The sequence below is a fragment of the Wyeomyia smithii genome, chromosome 2, assembly GCF_029784165.1.
Source record: "Wyeomyia smithii strain HCP4-BCI-WySm-NY-G18 chromosome 2, ASM2978416v1, whole genome shotgun sequence".
Classification (NCBI taxonomy): Eukaryota; Metazoa; Arthropoda; class Insecta; order Diptera; family Culicidae; genus Wyeomyia; species Wyeomyia smithii.
The window spans coordinates 194,170,932-194,189,661 of NC_073695.1; the positions used below are offsets into that span (position 1 = coordinate 194,170,932).

The 18,730-nt window shown below is 37.7% G+C and overlaps 4 protein-coding genes across 8 annotated transcripts; 2 read left to right on the plus strand and 2 right to left on the minus strand.

Moving 5' to 3' along the window:
- Nucleotides 1–4,186: 4,186 nt before the first annotated feature.
- LOC129722817 (peptide deformylase, mitochondrial-like) lies at nt 4,187–5,918 on the minus strand. 3 transcript variants are annotated; one of them, XM_055676592.1, is made up of 4 exons: nt 5,644–5,918; nt 5,487–5,579; nt 5,032–5,425; nt 4,187–4,975 (listed from the first exon to the last, which is right to left on the minus strand). In XM_055676592.1, the coding sequence occupies exons 3-4, from the start codon at nt 5,407–5,409 to the stop codon at nt 4,652–4,654; spliced, it is 702 nt and encodes a 233-aa protein (XP_055532567.1). In that variant the 5' UTR covers nt 5,410–5,425; nt 5,487–5,579; nt 5,644–5,918; the 3' UTR covers nt 4,187–4,651. The 3 variants fall into 3 exon arrangements, with proteins under 3 accessions (XP_055532567.1, XP_055532568.1, XP_055532569.1); XM_055676593.1 differs by having other exon boundaries at nt 5,032–5,415; nt 5,487–5,918; XM_055676594.1 differs by lacking the exons at nt 5,487–5,579; nt 5,644–5,918 and adding an exon at nt 5,463–5,481.
- Nucleotides 5,919–11,561: 5,643 nt separating this feature from the next.
- LOC129723854 (protein DDI1 homolog 2) lies at nt 11,562–14,736 on the plus strand. Of its 2 annotated transcripts, none has more exons than XM_055678314.1 (5): nt 11,562–11,819; nt 12,003–12,299; nt 12,896–13,614; nt 13,682–13,883; nt 14,048–14,736. In XM_055678314.1, exons 2-5 carry the CDS (start codon nt 12,026–12,028, stop codon nt 14,317–14,319), a joined length of 1,467 nt encoding a protein of 488 aa, XP_055534289.1. In that variant the 5' UTR covers nt 11,562–11,819; nt 12,003–12,025; the 3' UTR covers nt 14,320–14,736. The 2 variants fall into 2 exon arrangements, with proteins under 2 accessions (XP_055534289.1, XP_055534290.1); XM_055678315.1 differs by lacking the exon at nt 11,562–11,819 and adding an exon at nt 11,881–11,898.
- Nucleotides 14,663–16,190, minus strand: LOC129723856 (actin-related protein 10). Its single transcript, XM_055678316.1, has 2 exons — nt 16,007–16,190; nt 14,663–15,937 (listed from the first exon to the last, which is right to left on the minus strand). The coding sequence occupies exons 1-2, from the start codon at nt 16,075–16,077 to the stop codon at nt 14,866–14,868; spliced, it is 1,143 nt and encodes a 380-aa protein (XP_055534291.1). The 5' UTR covers nt 16,078–16,190; the 3' UTR covers nt 14,663–14,865.
- Nucleotides 16,191–17,119: 929 nt separating this feature from the next.
- LOC129722332 (CD2 antigen cytoplasmic tail-binding protein 2 homolog) lies at nt 17,120–18,390 on the plus strand. Of its 2 annotated transcripts, none has more exons than XM_055675696.1 (2): nt 17,120–17,392; nt 17,462–18,390. In XM_055675696.1, exons 1-2 carry the CDS (start codon nt 17,250–17,252, stop codon nt 18,357–18,359), a joined length of 1,041 nt encoding a protein of 346 aa, XP_055531671.1. In that variant the 5' UTR covers nt 17,120–17,249; the 3' UTR covers nt 18,360–18,390. The 2 variants fall into 2 exon arrangements, with proteins under 2 accessions (XP_055531671.1, XP_055531672.1); XM_055675697.1 differs by having other exon boundaries at nt 17,263–17,396.
- Nucleotides 18,391–18,730: the final 340 nt, after the last annotated feature.

Genomic DNA, 18,730 nt, shown 5'->3' on the forward strand with positions numbered 1-18,730 from the left:
TAGATGAGACTAGCGCCACTGTCTTTCACGGCAGCTTCAGGAAACAAGGCCGATGCCACCGAGTTGGTTTCGAAGGATTTTCTTTTCACTTTTAGCGAATTTCTTTATTCCACCAGCTCACCTCGTTTTGACCTGGAAGCGCTCTAGCTGTTGTCATGCTCGATTTTGACCTAGTTTTAACCTGTCGTGCTGCCCGAAGCGCACTGTAAAATTTGTCAGCTTCAACTACCGCACGTGCTAAGTTCGTAAACAATCATCTGGCATCTCTTACTTACTTGCGTCTTAAATGGCGATGACGTTTTACTATTCCTCGGCAGTTTTGCCCGCACACAGTGGAATAAAGAAATTCTCTATTTGAAATGTTAAAAAAGTAGTGCGAATTCAACAGCAAATCTCTTCACCTCGACGTGATTTTTTTGCGAAAAGAATGTTGTGAGCCAAACGAACATATCAAAATCCAAGCCAAACGAACAAGAAAGGTAATCCATTGAAAGGTATTGCAATCAGGTACAATAAAGGATACATTTATTTTGACACGTTTTTCATGTTCGATTTCTGAACAATGTTTTGGGAATGCTCCAAAATTGCTTTATCACAGTGATTTTTAACTGGTGGTTCACAAACTTTTTGTATGGTAAACAAAATAATAATCAATTCTGGTGAAAGTATATAACATTAAACACAAACATGAAATTTAATACCTTCACGGTTTTTGTGATGCACTTCATTATTCCCATAGACCATTTTACAAACTGACAGGTGTCACGGATCCTGCTGATATTGAAGCTGCTTTTACGTGCGTTATGTCAGCGGTTCCGAGCTTTCTGTCAAAATTTCATTCATGAATTAAGCTCAGAAACGTCTCGTAAAATGGTCTATAAGGCAATCCACGAGACAGTTGCGATCAGCTGATTTCAGTCTGTTTTCAACTTATGACAGCTTTACGTATGTTCGATCGGTCGCAACCCGGATCCAGAAGCGTGAAAAACAAATGTTTTCCGATCGGTAGCTCTAGTATTGCGGGTGCCAATCCTAAATACAACAATAACAAATCACTTTGATATTATTGCCGACATTAGAAGATTTCGGTTTTGGTAGTGTTTTGGTTTCGCAGCTTGAAAAACAGCAACAATAACAAACGTACAAGCATTGAAACGTCACCCGTGGATTGCCTTATTATTCCCCAGGACTTCCATCCATCACCATCAGTTATGCACTGTAAAAAATCGACACGTTACTGCCAAGTGGATTCCACTTACTTCTGTGCTAATAGATGAAACATTTCATATCTACGTGAAATACACTTGCGTTTCAGTTCACAGCACAAAATCAAGTGTCTTACACTTCGGTTTGCCATGTCATGCATACCAAAATCAACCATTTTCAACTCAGGTTTCAATGCTTGCACACGTCAAACGCCAAAACACGTTGAAATAGCGTGGATTCCAATAAAAATGGATATGTGTCGACATAATAATATGATTAGGTTCGTTTATTGACATTCATATGTAACGAGCATTAGGGATTAGCGTGCGATTTATTTTTAGTGTGCGAGTCGAATAAAAAAGTTATAGCGAATTTCTTTATTCCACCTGCTCACCTCGTTTTGACCTGGAAGCGCACTAACTGCTGTCAAAACCCTTCTTTACTCGTTCCACCACCACCACCACCGCACGTGCTAAGTTCGTAAACAATTATCTTTCTTACTTGCGTCTTAAATGGCGATGACGTTTTGTTATTCCTCAGCAGTTTTGCCCGCACACAGTGGAATAAAGAAATTCGCTATTAGTCAACATTGCGCTTTGAGAAGAGATCTGGCACCTCTGACATGCGAAACCTTGTTGCCAAATTGCGGGTTTTTTCATCGCTAATCTATCTCTCTCTAATAGCGAATTTCTTTATTCAACTGCATCAGGGCAAATCTGTCGAGCGATAAAAAACGCAAGTAAAAAAGAGATTCCGGATAATTGTTTACGAACTAAGCACGTGCGGTGGTGGGCTGAAGCTGACAAATTTTACAGTGCGCTTCGGATAGCACGCCAGGTCAAAACTGGGTCAAAATCGAGCGAAAGAAGAAGGGTTTTGACAGCAGTTAATGCGCTTCCAGGTCAAAACGAGGTGAGCTGATGGAATAAAGAAATTCGCTATAAGTAGCTCTAGGAAATTCACGTTAGGTAACCTTTTTGTGATTTTTTATTGACATTGTTCTAGTATTAAGTTTTTCATTAAGACACTCTGTCAGATGAGTTTAAAAAAATTATAACAGCTATACCACATACGTAAGACATACGTAACACTCAGGAAGAAATCTTCCAAAAAAATTGGAAAATGAACTACTCGAATGGTACTACACTCTGAATAAAAACACTGTTTGAGTTGTTGTTTAAGGCAGTGTATCTGCGCAGCCCTGCATTTGTCTCGTTCCTACTCGAAAAATGCTGCATTGATTTTGTAAATAACTTTTTGACAGTTCCTTATGGTGTTTTCTTTGAGGCTCGACAAAGCCGAGAAAAAGGAAATTCATTTTGTTCATTATTTATCGAGAAGTTTGACAGGACGAGGTACGGAGTACTATGGGGCAACGTGTACCAGAAAAAAACGCCTGTGTTACGTATGTTTTATGTATGTGGTTATACCACCGACAAACTGACATGAATCCTCGAACAAAAATGTACGATTATTCTGCTCAAAAATTCAAATCTAAATACGTTACAACACTAGCGCCATACATACTTGGGTTCGCGCAACAACTCTACCGTACACTGAGAAAAATGGGCACGCTCCATCCAAGTGTTTCATTATTTGGGTATGAAAATGACTCTGCATCGTTATTTGAAGAATTTTTCTTATCGAATTCAATCATTTTTCACTTTCGTTTCAAGTTGGCACACACATCAACTTACATCTATGAGCCACACTTCATTTACGTATGATTCCAACATCCCTTTCAAGTGAATTGCACTTGAATCTGCCCCACTGTTTCATCACAGTGATTATCATGTGCGAAACACTTTCAGTTGATATGTTTTGTTTTTCTATGTCAAATGAAGTGCCGTTTCTGCTGAAAAGTAGGAAAATGGTGACAGAAGAGTCAGTGAGTGTCAAGCGGCTTAGAAATTCGACGATTTTCCCGACTACATCTGTAAATTTTTGCAAGGTATGTAATTTATGTCATGTAAAAGAATCGAATTTTAATCTTATTCCGTTCTTCTAGCTCAAGATCACAGAGATTCTGATGTTTACATCTTTGCGCTAGAGGCAAGGTAAATTATCAATGAAATTAAATTATTTAAATTCTTTGTTTGCTTTACAGGCTTCTTCAACAGAGAACGAAAGTGTATCTTTGGTGATTAATTATTATAGTGAAATTTAAACTATATAAATAAAACAAAGGTTACATTATATGCAATCATTTCCAAAAACTGTTTTCATTTCAAAATCGAATAAAAATCATTCGAAGCTCGATTAACATTGATTTGAGATTCAAAATCAAAACACTTTATGTCTATATGTCATAACACGAGAATTGAAAGTGTTTTCCTTTTGAAAATGAGGTGTTGCACGATAAATAATTCTAAAGTGTTTCGCATATGAATTCTATATGTTTTGACCAGTAGGGCGAATTCAAGTGCAAAACACTTTATAATGTCGTGTCGATTTTTTTCAGTATACTACAGATGACCAGAGATGCCAGATGTAAAGGCTTGTCTTTATTTGGAAGACATTTGAGCTCGTATGAAGACGTGAAAGCCTAATAGTCGGCGGATTAGTTGAACACAGTTTAGTGTGTTTACTATGATGTTTGGTAATTGTAAAATTTCAGTAGAGATGTGTTCACATATTAATAATGTGTGATGACATGTTTCGTGATGCGTGATGACATTTGAAAAAATGACCTGGCATCCCTGTAGATGACTGATCAGCATTCCGTGTTTTGCACTTGATTTCGCCCTACTGGTCAAAACATATAGAATTCATATGCGAAACACTTTAGAATTATTTATCGTGCAACACCTCATTTCCCAAAGGAAAACACTTTCAATTCTCGTGTTATGACATATAGACATAAAGTGTTTGGATTTTGAATCTTTAATGAATTTTTACCGAGCTTCGAATGATTTTTATTCGATTTCAAAATGAAAATAGTTTTACATGGAAATTATTGCATATAATGCAACCTTTGTTTTATTTATAAAACTTAAAATTTAATTTTATCTATAATAATTCATCATCAAATATAAACTTTACTTCTCTGTTGAAGAAGCCTGTAAAGCAAACAAAAAATTTAATTAATTTAATTGTATTAATCAATGTTTAAGTAAACAAATACTTGCCTTGCTTTCATCAGAATGCTGCTCTAGTGTTTATCAAATAAAAATTTTGGCGAAAAAACGTCGCTCTACCAATACCTACCCAGTTTTATAGTCTAGAGGTTTATACAAAACTCATAAAATTATTGCAACATGTATCACGAATAGGTAGATGGCGATGGAGTTAGATAACCAAATCAAAATCGATCTGAATAATTTAAAGGAAAGGAAACTTCGAGTAATACCATGTTGTTCTGGAAGAGTTCCCTGAAGGTATTTTCTCTATAAAACATTTACGATGTAACTCAATATTTTTTTCTAATTCAAATCAGTCCCTTCGCCTAGTTTATCATTTTTTTGTGGAAGAATATACTCACCCTACCACGTTTTTCATTTACCGCTTGCCAACAGGTACACGTGAATGTATTTCGTTTCATTAAATCCGTGTAGACTATACCATCCAAGTGGTCCATTTCATGCTGGGCAATCCGGGCGTTCCAACCTTTCAGCGCCAGCTCTTTTTCAGAACCATTTTCATCCACTCCCCGTAATAACACTTCCGAGTATCTGGCCACCTCACCGGAGTAGCCTCGCACGCTTTGGCATGCCTCGGGAAAAGTTTTTTTCTCGTAGTTAAGTACTTTTAGTTCGGGATTGATAAAGACCTGAAATAAACCTTCGTACTAACGTAACAAACAAAAACGTACAAATGTTACCTCACCGTCAGTGGTAGTGTTTCCATTTCCTTAATCTTATACTCGGCAGACGTATATTCGTCCTTTAATTTCTCCTTGAACTCCATCACAAGTATTCGCAGTGAAATTCCTATCTGTGGTGCGGCTAAACCTACACAGCTAAACTTTCGCATCACGTTAACCATGCTTTTTATCAAATATTGCACTTCTGGAGACTTTGCCATTTCGGGCGGGACCGGATCAGCTTTTTTACGCAGAACCGGATCACCAATCTGCGTTACATGATCGTACGGTGGCTCGTTCGCCGGTGCCGGCTGCCAGAAATCACGATACCAACGGCCAAATGATGAAGCCACTGGCACTGAGTTGGAAATGTTACGGCGTGTTACTTGAACAAGAAACATCTTGACCTTAAAAAACCTGTTTTAATAGGATTATTTACTTAATAATAATGTACCTTTAAATTGGTAATAATATGTACCTTTAAATTGGTCACACTCCAAAACTTAACCCTACTTATCCTAAAGATAAAAACAATTCTAGTAGCTCCATCTCTAATGCACTAGATGATACACTGTAAATAAATGGTACGATTACTTCAAGTGTTTTTGCACTTGACTCAATTTGTCACGTCGCACTGCAAATTGAAGTGATTTAGTGTTGATTTCACAATGATTAACACTTTCCAATGAAATGATCTTGTGTTGAAAGCGGTTCAATGGAAATCACCATCATATTATAATTAATATCTCTTGTATTTGCACCACTGTTTAAAACAATTGAATTAGAGCTGCACTTCCAATTGACAAATGTCAAAAACATAAAAGGAAATAAAAATAGTGACGGTGGCGAAAGGTGCAAACAGCTCATTTTCCCAGAGATTAACAATTTGTTTGAGGGTAAGTTTAATTGAATCTTTGATATTAAAATAATAATAAAACAACTCTTCTACAGATCCTGAAATCGATTGCACCGACACAGTGACAGAGATCATTTTGTAATCAAATTGAAAATCTAAAATAAAATATAGTTTAAAAATCCAAAAAACAGGTTTACTGACGTTTACGTACAACATAAGTGAAGCCAGCATTAGCTGGATCACTGGATCAATTTTACATGCAACTTGACAGCTGATTCATCGAAACACGAAAAAAAGCAGTGTTCATACGTGCATACAGTATCGGTGTTCAGCGGCAGTGAGTTTATGTGTTGTTTTCGAGTGATGTATTTATTGCACATAACGTCGAGTGCTTTGCTTGATGAATCAAAAAATGAACGCGTTGCATTATTATAGAATGTACACAACTTTTATTCTTACCGATTTCGAACGGCGGTGTTTCTTGCAGGCAGGTGACATCGCGCGATGATTCAATGATTAACATCTCAACGTATGTGTAAATGAGATAAAATATCAACGCGACTTTTGAACCTTTACAAAGCTAAGCTGACCTTTTTTTAAATGATTGAATTGATTCGAGCGCATAACTCTGTACAACATATATTATGCTTCGTTCGTCATGCTAACACTTCTGTGTGAACAAACCTTCAAAAACATAGATGAGACTAGCGCCACTGTCTTTCACGGCAGCTTCAGGAAACAAGGCCGATGCCACCGAGTTGGTTTCGAAGGATTTTCTTTTCACTTTTAGCGAATTTCTTTATTCCACCAGCTCACCTCGTTTTGACCTGGAAGCGCTCTAGCTGTTGTCATGCTCGATTTTGACCTAGTTTTAACCTGTCGTGCTGCCCGAAGCGCACTGTAAAATTTGTCAGCTTCAACTACCGCACGTGCTAAGTTCGTAAACAATCATCTGGCATCTCTTACTTACTTGCGTCTTAAATGGCGATGACGTTTTACTATTCCTCGGCAGTTTTGCCCGCACACAGTGGAATAAAGAAATTCTCTATTTGAAATGTTAAAAAAGTAGTGCGAATTCAACAGCGAATCTCTTCACCTCGACGTGATTTTTTTGCGAAAAGAATGTTGTGAGCCAAACGAACATATCAAAATCCAAGCCAAACGAACAAGAAAGGTAATCCATTGAAAGGTATTGCAATCAGGTACAACAAAGGATACATTTATTTTGACACGTTTTTCATGTTCGATTTCTGAACAATGTTTTGGGAATGCTCCAAAATTGCTTTATCACAGTGATTTTTAACTGGTGGTTCACAAACTTTTTGTATGGTAAACAAAATAATAATCAATTCTGGTGAAAGTATATAACATTAAACACAAACATGAAATTTAATACCTTCACGGTTTTTGTGATGCACTTCATTATTCCCATAGACCATTTTACAAACTGACAGGTGTCACGGATCCTGCTGATATTGAAGCTGCTTTTACGTGCGTTATGTCAGCGGTTCCGAGCTTTCTGTCAAAATTTCATTCATGAATTAAGCTCAGAAACGTCTCGTAAAATGGTCACAGCAACAACAGCAACAATAACAAACGTACAAGCATTGAAACGTCACCCGTGGATTGCCTTATTATTCCCCAGGACTTCCATCCATCACCATCAGTTATGCACTGTAAAAAATCGACACGTTACTGCCAAGTGGATTCCACTTACTTCTGTGCTAATAGATGAAACATTTCATATCTACGTGAAATACACTTGCGTTTCAGTTCACAGCACAAAATCAAGTGTCTTACACTTCGGTTTGCCATGTCATGCATACCAAAATCAACCATTTTCAACTCAGGTTTCAATGCTTGCACACGTCAAACGCCAAAACACGTTGAAATAGCGTGGATTCCAATAAAAATGGATATGTGTCGACATAATAATATGATTAGGTTCGTTTATTGACATTCATATGTAACGAGCATTAGGGATTAGCGTGCGATTTATTTTTAGTGTGCGAGTCGAATAAAAAAGTTATAGCGAATTTCTTTATTCCACCTGCTCACCTCGTTTTGACCTGGAAGCGCACTAACTGCTGTCAAAACCCTTCTTTACTCGTTCCACCACCACCACCACCGCACGTGCTAAGACCGTAAACAATTATCTTTCTTACTTGCGTCTTAAATGGCGATGACGTTTTGTTATTCCTCAGCAGTTTTGCCCGCACACAGTGGAATAAAGAAATTCGCTATTAGTCAACATTGCGCTTTGAGAAGAGATCTGGCACCTCTGACATGCGAAACCTTGTTGCCAAATTGCGGGTTTTTTCATCGCTAATCTATCTCTCTCTAATAGCGAATTTCTTTATTCAACTGCATCAGGGCAAATCTGTCGAGCGATAAAAAACGCAAGTAAAAAAGAGATTCCGGATAATTGTTTACGAACTAAGCACGTGCGGTGGTGGGCTGAAGCTGACAAATTTTACAGTGCGCTTCGGATAGCACGCCAGGTCAAAACTGGGTCAAAATCGAGCGAAAGAAGAAGGGTTTTGACAGCAGTTAATGCGCTTCCAGGTCAAAACGAGGTGAGCTGATGGAATAAAGAAATTCGCTATAAGTAGCTCTAGGAAATTCACGTTAGGTAACCTTTTTGTGATTTTTTATTGACATTGTTCTAGTATTAAGTTTTTCATTAAGACACTCTGTCAGATGAGTTTAAAAAAATTATAACAGCTATACCACATACGTAAGACATACGTAACACTCAGGAAGAAATCTTCCAAAAAAATTGGAAAATGAACTACTCGAATGGTACTACACTCTGAATAAAAACACTGTTTGAGTTGTTGTTTAAGGCAGTGTATCTGCGCAGCCCTGCATTTGTCTCGTTCCTACTCGAAAAATGCCGCATTGATTTTGTAAATAACTTTTTGACAGTTCCTTATGGTGTTTTCTTTGAGGCTCGACAAAGCCGAGAAAAAGGAAATTCATTTTGTTCATTATTTATCGAGAAGTTTGACAGGACGAGGTACGGAGTACTATGGGGCAACGTGTACCAGAAAAAAACGCCTGTGTTACGTATGTTTTATGTATGTGGTTATACCACCGACAAACTGACATGAATCCTCGAACAAAAATGTACGATTATTCTGCTCAAAAATTCAAATCTAAATACGTTACAACACTAGCGCCATACATACTTGGGTTCGCGCAACAACTCTACCGTACACTGAGAAAAATGGGCACGCTCCATCCAAGTGTTTCATTATTTGGGTATGAAAATGACTCTGCATCGTTATTTGAAGAATTTTTCTTATCGAATTCAATCATTTTTCACTTTCGTTTCAAGTTGGCACACACATCAACTTACATCTATGAGCCACACTTCATTTACGTATGATTCCAACATCCCTTTCAAGTGAATTGCACTTGAATCTGCCCCACTGTTTGTGATCTTGTGCTAGAAGAACGAAATAAGATTAGAATTGGATTCTTTTACGTGACATAAATAACTTACCTTGCAAACATTTACAAATTTAGTCCGGAAAATCGTCGAGCTTCTGAGCCGTATGACACTCGCTGACTTTTCATCTGTCGCCATTTTTCTACTTTTCAGCACAAACGGCACTTCATTTGACACATAAAAACAAAACAAATCAACCGATAGTGTTTTGCACATGATAATCACTGATGAAACAGTGGGGCAGATTCAAGTGCAATTCACTTGAAAGGGATGTTGGAATCATACGTAAATGAAGTGCGGCTCATGGATGTAAGTTGATGTGTGCGACAACTTGAAACGAAAGAGATTGACTGAAAATGATTGAATTCGATAAAAAAAAATTCTTCGAAGAACAATGCGGAGTCATTTTCATATCCAATTGATGGAACACTTGGATGGAGCGTGCGCAGTTTTTTCAGTGTACGTAACACTCAGGAAGAAATCTTCCAGAAAAGTTGGTACAAAATGAACTACTCGAATGATACCACCCTCTGAATAAAATAACTGTTTGAGTTGTTATTGAAGGCAGTGTACCTGCGCAGCGCTGCATTTGTCTCGTTCCTACTTGAATAATGCTGCATTGATTTTGTAAATAACTTTTTGACAGTTCCTTATGGGATTTTCTTTGGAGCTCGATATAGAGCCGAGAAAAAGAAAATTCATTTTGTTCATTATTTGTCGAGCAGTTGGACAGGGGTGGCATTGCGCATTTCGTTTCGAGTGATTTTTGTTCGTTTCGACCACATTTGACATTGCCGATTTCGATTCGAGCTCGAAACGACTAGATGGCGTATTATTGCAGTTGATCTTCGAGCAAAACTGGCATTACGTAATAGTTTGATCGAGCATTTTTTAGCTCGAAAGTGATAAAAAATGGTCGATAAGTTGAAGACGTTCGTTTGTACTTAAGTTTGTTGACTAAAACATCAATAATTTCACTAAACATCTGTGGAGCGGAAAAACATTAATTCCACTAGCGAGTAGATTCAAAGTAGGGGCTAACTTTAACGGAGCAGGAATTGTACTAGTGCCGTTTGGAGGGAAATATTGTACTTAAAATAGGTTCGAGTGCTCCCCGCCTTATTCTGAAATGTTGACGAAACCATGAAAAAGAAATTTCTTTTGCATCAGAAAATAACTAACTTTGTTTCATTTAATGTAAGCCTAATTCTCATATCTTATTGTTTACGTCTTTGTATATTCCTAAAACCATTTTCATCACTAGAAGATCGTAGAAAAACATTCAAAGATTAATATTTTGTTTCAAGGACAAATCTTATTATAAACGTGAAAAATGCCAATCTCTAGGGGCAAGACACTATTGATATATGGCGGAATATTTCCAATACTAGATATTACAAAGTATTTATCGTTGCATTATTAGGCGTCGGTGTGATGTCAATGTGTCGGATAAATAATAAATATCAAAATTCATCAACCGATATCGTATAATACTACCGAAATATTTTCATGAAAATAAAGTTGTCCAGCCCCTAGACAAATCTGACATTTATTTTCGAGTCAATGTTTGCTCGAAATAAACTGCAATAAAATTGGGGTGTCGAAAATAATACGCAATACCAACTCCATCTCGAAACGAGTTTGATTTCTCTCGGTTCGAGTTATTCGAAGCGAAATGCGCAATGTCACCCCAGGACGAGGTACGGAGTACTATGGGGCAACGTGTACCATAAAAAACGCCAGTGTTACGTATGTCTTATGTATGTGCTGATATCCTATTCGTATTATTCACTGGAGTGGGAATCAAGTACATTACGGTATAAAAGCGGTGTGGAATAACACTGTACAGATGAAACATAAAATAAAGAGAGTTGCTCAGAATATGTCAAAATTCATCAGAATTTTTCAAACTAACCAGCTGTCTTGCCCCTATGCAAAACCTTGAACAAATGATAATCCATATGGTTTCACTATAACCCGTACAGTCGTAACTGTATTCCGAACTAGTTGTTAGGCACGTTTTATGGTCATCGATTACGCGGGTTGCTATTGATTTTGTTGTGAGATCGGCATTTCACATTGAAACGATTAACGATTAAGTGACAAATCACTTCAGATCAACTTATAGACTTTTTACCGTGTACAGACATTGTATTAAAGTTCGGTAACCTCCTTTTCATTTACGTTGGCGTTGTTGTTGTTTTTGACATTCTTCTATATTCGCTCGCTTGTGCATGTGTGCTGTGTGATGATTTGATGGTGGCCACCGCAAGTCAAAAGTGAGTTAACGGTGAGGTGACAACGCGTTTGCATTTAAGTCGTATATATATTTTTTGGGTTTACTTTTGCGAAACTGCTGGTATTTGTGCAAAATTTTCAAGTAATTAAAGGCAAGCTGTTTTCAGCGGAAAATTTGGATACAGCTAGTTTCATTGTCTTTACAAAAGCGGCAATTCAAGGTACACAGCTTGAAAACCAGCAGAAGGCTTCAAGTGGATCAAGTGAGTAATGGGAAAGTAAGAAGGGAAAAGGCCAATGTCCCTTGCGTATGCGATGGTTTAAATTTGCCATGACAAATTAGTATGTGTCTCATATATTTTATTTTTACATCAATGTTTTTAAAAGTTGAAACTGCTTTGGTGATTTTACAATTAAATCGTCGAGATTATTTTCCTTGATTTTAGCTTTGTTTTGAAAAGAAGACATCATGCGGGTCACTGTAACCACAATGGCAGATTATACCTTCCCACTGGAAGTGTCTGACGATATGGAGCTTGAAAACTTTAAAGCCCTCTGCGAAATCGAAAGTGGCTTCCCGGCGAGTGAAATTGTTATTTCTCTAAACGGCCAACCTTTGCTTGACGATAAAAAAACACTCGTGGAGTTGGGCATTCGTGATGGAGACGTTATCATGCTGCAACATATAATGCAGGCCGCCCAGCAAGCTTCTCAGTCAGCCCGAACTCGACCACAACAGGCCGGTAAGTGTAATAGGTGAGGCGAGTGAAAAATTTTAGCAATTCAGGTCATTATACTCTGCAAATGCATTTTTGCGTAGGATTGTGGCAATCCCTAATAAACTTCTATCAGTTCCACCAGTGGAACGATTGTGAAATTCTAAAAATATTTCACAACGTTACCAGCTGCATTCACGCTGCAGTAAACAAATTTCGAACACCTACTCAATATGCGGTGAAAAAAATATTTTCGAAGAATTGCACGCAGTAGATTTTTGTTATCAACGTGTGGAGGAGGGTTTTTTTTTTCATATTTTACATTTTTTAATTCATACACATAACATGACCTAAACCTAATTTAAACTAAAGTGTAAAGAGTTCATTTATCTAATAACTTAAAAGGATACGACTGCATTTTTAATATTTTTATAAAAGCTTTTTCAATACTGATCACGTAAGTGTCATGCGAATTGTTGAAATGGACTTATTTTAGTTTACCTAAATAACACAACTATAGTTGTGTTCGAAATATCCGTACGAAACTTAAATATCAATTGCTGTAGAAGCAGTTCTTTATATAAAAACTACAGACGCCAATTATAACAAAATATTGTTTTCAGAACCCTCCCGATTGGCTAGTTTAGATTTCAGCTCAATACAAGTTCCGTCAGCAGTTGCCTCCAGTAGCGGAAATTCGGGACTATTGAATAACAATCGTCCGTCACCTACAGTTGCTCCCGAGGACGATCCAGCTGTTGTGCGTGAAATGTTTCTCTCAAATCCAGATCAGCTGGCACTCCTCAAGCAAAACAATCCTCGTCTAGCGGAAGCCCTGATTTCTGGCAATTTAGAAACATTTGCAACTGTGTTGAGAAAACAAATAGCTGAACGAATGGAAAAGCAACAGCAGCGGTTGCGTATTCTACAAGCAAGTCCGTTTGACGCGGAGGCACAACGTTTGATTGCAGAGGAAATCAAACAGAAAAACATCGAAGCGAACATGGAGGCCGCGATGGAGTATAACCCAGAAACCTTCGGAACTGTGGTGATGCTATACATCAACTGTCGCGTCAATGGTCATCCAGTAAAAGCATTTATCGACTCGGGCGCTCAGGCAACCATAATGAGTGCCGCAGCCGCCGAACGATGCAACATTATGAGACTTGTCGACACCAGATGGGCTGGAATTGCCAAGGGTGTTGGTGTGCAGAAAATTATCGGACGAATTCATATGGTGCAAATTCAAATCGAAAACGATTTTCTTACCTCGAGTTTTTCCGTATTGGAGGAACAACCTATGGACATGCTACTTGGATTAGATATGCTTAAACGCCATCAGGTTTGAAAATCGCAAGATGGAACTGTTTTTGAGCTTTGATTTACTACGTATTATTTTTTCTTTGCAGTGCAACATTGATCTGAAAAATGGAGTACTACGAATTGGAACAACCGGAACTGAGACGAAATTCTTAGCCGAAGGAGATTTACCGGAATGTGCCCGACTGACAGGAAGCCCCGAAGAAAAGCACAAAGCATTGACCGAATCGGCACGAATTGCTGAGGAGCTGGCTATAAAGGAGGCGATCGTTAAGAGTCAGCAAGATCAAGGTTAGGATACGAAATTAAACGAAAGCTTTTCTTGTAATTAAATTCATGGGTTTCCTTGGTTAATAAATTTCTAACATGACTCTAATTAGATTATTTAGTGATTTTGATTCCAGACAACCCATAGACAAGTTCATTTTTGACAATTACTTTTGCATACATTTTAGCATCATCCAGTGCTAACAATAACAATACGACTCCTAGCGGTAGTAGCAGCAGCAGTACTCCTACATCTTCTGGTCAGCAGAAACCACAGCCGCCAGTGGAACCAGCAGAAAATGTACCACTTGTTCTACTACCAACGGATAAATTTACTGAATTGGATGTCGTTGAGCTAGAATCTATGGGTTTTAGCCGACAGATGGTGATTACTGAGCTCAGGGCTGCCGATGGGGATAAAACTAAAGCCACGTCTGGCCTTTTCGCTAAGCTAGGATAAGTTGTGAGCTGAGAGCCTCCAAGTGGAGGAGTGACTGCATTTGTTTGACAATTTCCGACATGCATTTCTGTATTAAATTTTAACAGAAAGCATAAAACAATTCGTGTTATTTTTGATGAAAACAAAAGGTTTAGATAAAAAAATTTCGATTATTTCTGCTAGCATGGGTTTAAGGGATGGAGATTACTGAGTTTAGCTGACCTCATCATATTTTGAACAGTCAAATGATTTCTAACCATGCTGTTTATTTACACAATAGGTTAACTGAAATGAAATTTGAACACAACTGCACTGACATCGTAAGGGTTACTTAAGTATAATAAAAATGCATTGAATTTTAATAACAACTTGAGTTTTATTTTATGTTGTTAGCAAGATTTTGAAGCGTTTCATACTTTTCGGTAATAATTACGATACTCATTTTGAATATTATTTAAGGTGTTTTTAGTTTTTAATTATATATATTAGAGATGTAGTACACAGAAAAATTTGAACGTGTTACGTTATACATTATATGATCTAAAATGTATAACGCACCTTTCGCTGCTAGACTCTTCCATGAGATCGGGTTTCGTCGAAATTGGTGAAATCCGGTAACTGCTGGCTTTTGCTGTATGCTTCGCGCGCAATAGATTTCGACAGCACCAGATCTGTTGCTCCATAGATAGAGCCGCCCAGCCAGCCAGTAAAATTGGCCTTAGACGGGGGTTTGTGGAATTTGAAGTTCTTAACAAACAACTTATTCTCGTACTGACTGCTTCGCAAAAGTGCTAGCAATTCATCTTTTAGCCTGGCAGCTAAGCCAAGCACCATTGTTGTGCCACCTATTAGAACAATATTCTCCGCCAAAGCTTTACGCATATCTTTAGGGCATTTTAAAATAGAATTTAAAATGATGTTCGCCAAATTGAGATGGTCATTATTATCCGGGAAAAGTACTTCAAAAGCTGTTTCTCGAATAATACCAGGAACTTTAATAATTTCATCTCCTTTAATGGGATAGTCAACATCTGGACAAGTTTGAAATTTTTCCTCTTTTCGCCATTTGCTTGCTCTCTCCATAGTAGTTACAAAACAGGTTCGAACCTTGATATCTTCGATAATGTAGTCAGTGAGTAACTGTTCATCAACTCCGTTTAATATTAGTTCGCCTTTGATGTGTTCATGCACTGCTTCTGCCGCCAGTGGTTGCGCCTCCCATGCAAACAAGGCTTGAACTCCACTATACACAGGGACCACAACAGCTTCCTTGTAACCAATATCAACTACCAGTGCAGTGTCCACTGCTAAAGTAGCCAAAACCACCAGATGAATCGGAACAAAAAATATCGAAGAAACGTCAAAATGGCAGAATAATGCCCTAGCTAGGTTTTCTCGAATCTGCGTGGGACACAGAACCGATTCAACGATAACAATCTTCCGATCTTTTGGACTGACAAGGACATATTTGAAGAAAATAGTTTTGAGAAACTCCACCAGCTGATCGTACAGATCTGCCTCGTTAGCATAGTCGAAAAGTTTCTTGTTTGGTTTTGTTTGGCCACTGCTTTTTGCTTTATGATTCAGCACTTCCGATGAAATGATACTTCGTGGATGAGGTTCGCCAGCAAAACCCAATCTGTTTGGATAAAAGTGTTTTAATGTAAAGGAGAAAATATGTTAGCGGGTAAATTCAAAGTAATCTTACTTAGTAAAAGCGTGTCCAATCTCCAGTACTATTGCTGGCTTTTCTTGTAGTACGGTATCGAAAAGAGGCATTATTTAATAGATACTTTAATAATAAAATATGTATAAAGTTAAAACCGATACCGACTTGCAAGGTGTAATTTTGATGACTTGCCTTTTGACGTCAACATTGGCTATGCCATCCAGAGATGCCAGATTTTTTTTTAATTACAGCAACTACTCAAAAACCAGAAAGATTCTGTTTTTTTCCATAAGATTTGTACGGGATGAGTAAACAACCCGCATAACCAGAACCATAAACGGATGATAATCCAGATGGTGTAACGATACCCTATACAGTCGGGATTATATCCCGAACTAGTTGTTAGGCACGTTTTATGGTTATTGATTATGCGGGAAACACTTTCATTCATACGGCCTAATGTACTCAAACTTTGAGAAAAAATAGCTGCCAAACATCTACAGATTTTTTAGGAAAGTCTGCCTAAATATGAAACGACACGAACAAAAATCAACAGAAAATTATGTCGAATTGGGTTGTTTAGCTATTCACGGATTTCCGATTTTTATATGTCATCTGAAGGAGCTGCATTTTCTAAGCAAAACGTGATTTTTTTGAAACCTTATATGATCATCCAAGATGACTAGTTATCTTTGATCATTATCCTTCGATTTTTAAATAAAGAATAAGAATCGCTCCATATCGCTAGATAGAAATATAGAAATTTATTGAAAGTCACGTTTTGTTTAGAAAATGCAGCTCCTTCCGATGACACAAAAACTGATATAGCTAAACAACTCAATTCGTTTTAGTGGTGGTGCTAACACTGCTTTTGCAGCTGAAAGCCGAAGAGATAACTGAAGCTACATCAAGCTGTCATATTCCTACATTTGCTAAGAAACTGCTCGAAATTCATTGAATGACCGTTCGCATACCAACTGTCATTCAATAAGCTTCAGGCACTTTTTTTGCTTTATTCAAGAAATCGAAGGACGTTTTATTTTTTTTAATTTTGTTTTTCTCACAAAATAACTCTTTTAACTGATATTTATATAAAAATCAGCAAATCGAGTAGCTTAGCAACCCTATTCTGTGTATGTCTAAATGCCCCACACCTTCCCGTATAGTACATTGCTGTCAGCCAGCCCAATCGATTGTTATTGTTTTCGCTCTCACATTATAAGTTTTCATTCAACAATAGTCAGGTTACCTAAAACAACGGAAGTTTTAATCGCAAAACGAAATGTCCAAAAGAACCTCAACCGTAGTTGCGGAGGAGGACAACTACCTTGATGATTTGGTACAAGACCAACAAAGCAATCGACCATCCAGTAGCAAACACACATTGGACTCGGATGAAGAGGACAGCGGTGACGATGATGCTCAGTGAGTACGATTAATAAACGACTGAATAAGATATTTGTTGCAAATCTTCCCATAAACCTACTCCAACAGGTACACTTTAAATGATAATGATATCGAAGGTGAGGAGGAGGGGATCGCTCGGGTAGACGGAGAAACTAAGTTCACACCTTTCAATATGAAGGAGGAAATGGAGGAAGGACACTTCGACGCAGATGGACATTATCTTTGGAAAAAAGGAGCGGAAATCCGTGATAATTGGTTAGATAATATAGATTGGATTAAAATTAAGAAGGATCCAAATTATAAGGATAAAAATGACGCTGCAGTTAAGGGACTGGGAGATTCGGATTCAGATGATGATGAAGAAAAGACAAAACCGTTCGATTCGTTTGTCACTTATCAGGCTATTTTAAACATGATGGAGCCACATGAAACCATCAAAAAGACACTTCAAAGAATTGGCAAAAAGACGGCAAAGTTAACAACGGCACAACGTTGGAAAATGAGAAAAGCTGGCACGGTTGATGAGTCTAGCGAAATGGTAACCAAACTAACCGCGTTAGCTAATGAAATATTAACTCGCGAAGGTAATATGGACATTTACGATGAAACTTACGAAATAATTCAAAAAAAGTTAAGCACATCCAAAACGAAAGCAGGCGATGAGTTAGATATGTACGCGGATGATTTTGATAGTAAAGAGAAAGATAAGCTAGTAGACGGTCATTCAGAAAATGAACCGTCTACTGCTTCGGATACGAAACCTTCCTCATCGAAGGATGCGAATGATGAAGACAAACGGCCTCTTATGTGGGAGTATAAAGAGCAGCAAAACGCAGATAAGATAAAAGGGCCGTTTACCACGGAACAGATGCGACAATACTCCGAAGAAGGTAAATTCAATAATGGGGCATTTGTAAGAAAGGTAGGCTCGGAGGATTCGCGATTTTATTCTGCTGCCAGAATTGACTTTGAATTGTATTTATAATTCGCATGATACTTAATAAATAAAAGAATACACAAAATGTTTGGTCTTGTGAGGTATATTTTGCTAGGAGGGGAAGAAACATTTTATTTACACTCGTTTTGCAGCAAAATATGTCGTAACAGATTGATGGTTATACGGTATAACCATCAATCTGTTACGACATATTTTGCTGCAAAACGAGTGTAAATAAAATGTTTCTTATACCTAATTAATGCAGACAAATCACAGTTTTCAATGCTATGTCATCTATGACGTACTAGAAACAAAATGACGTAATGTTTCTTGATAAAAGCTCTCATTTACGAAGCTTACTCAATACGACCGAGCCGGCACGACTCTCATAATTGCGAATTCTGTGTGTGTAGGTGAAT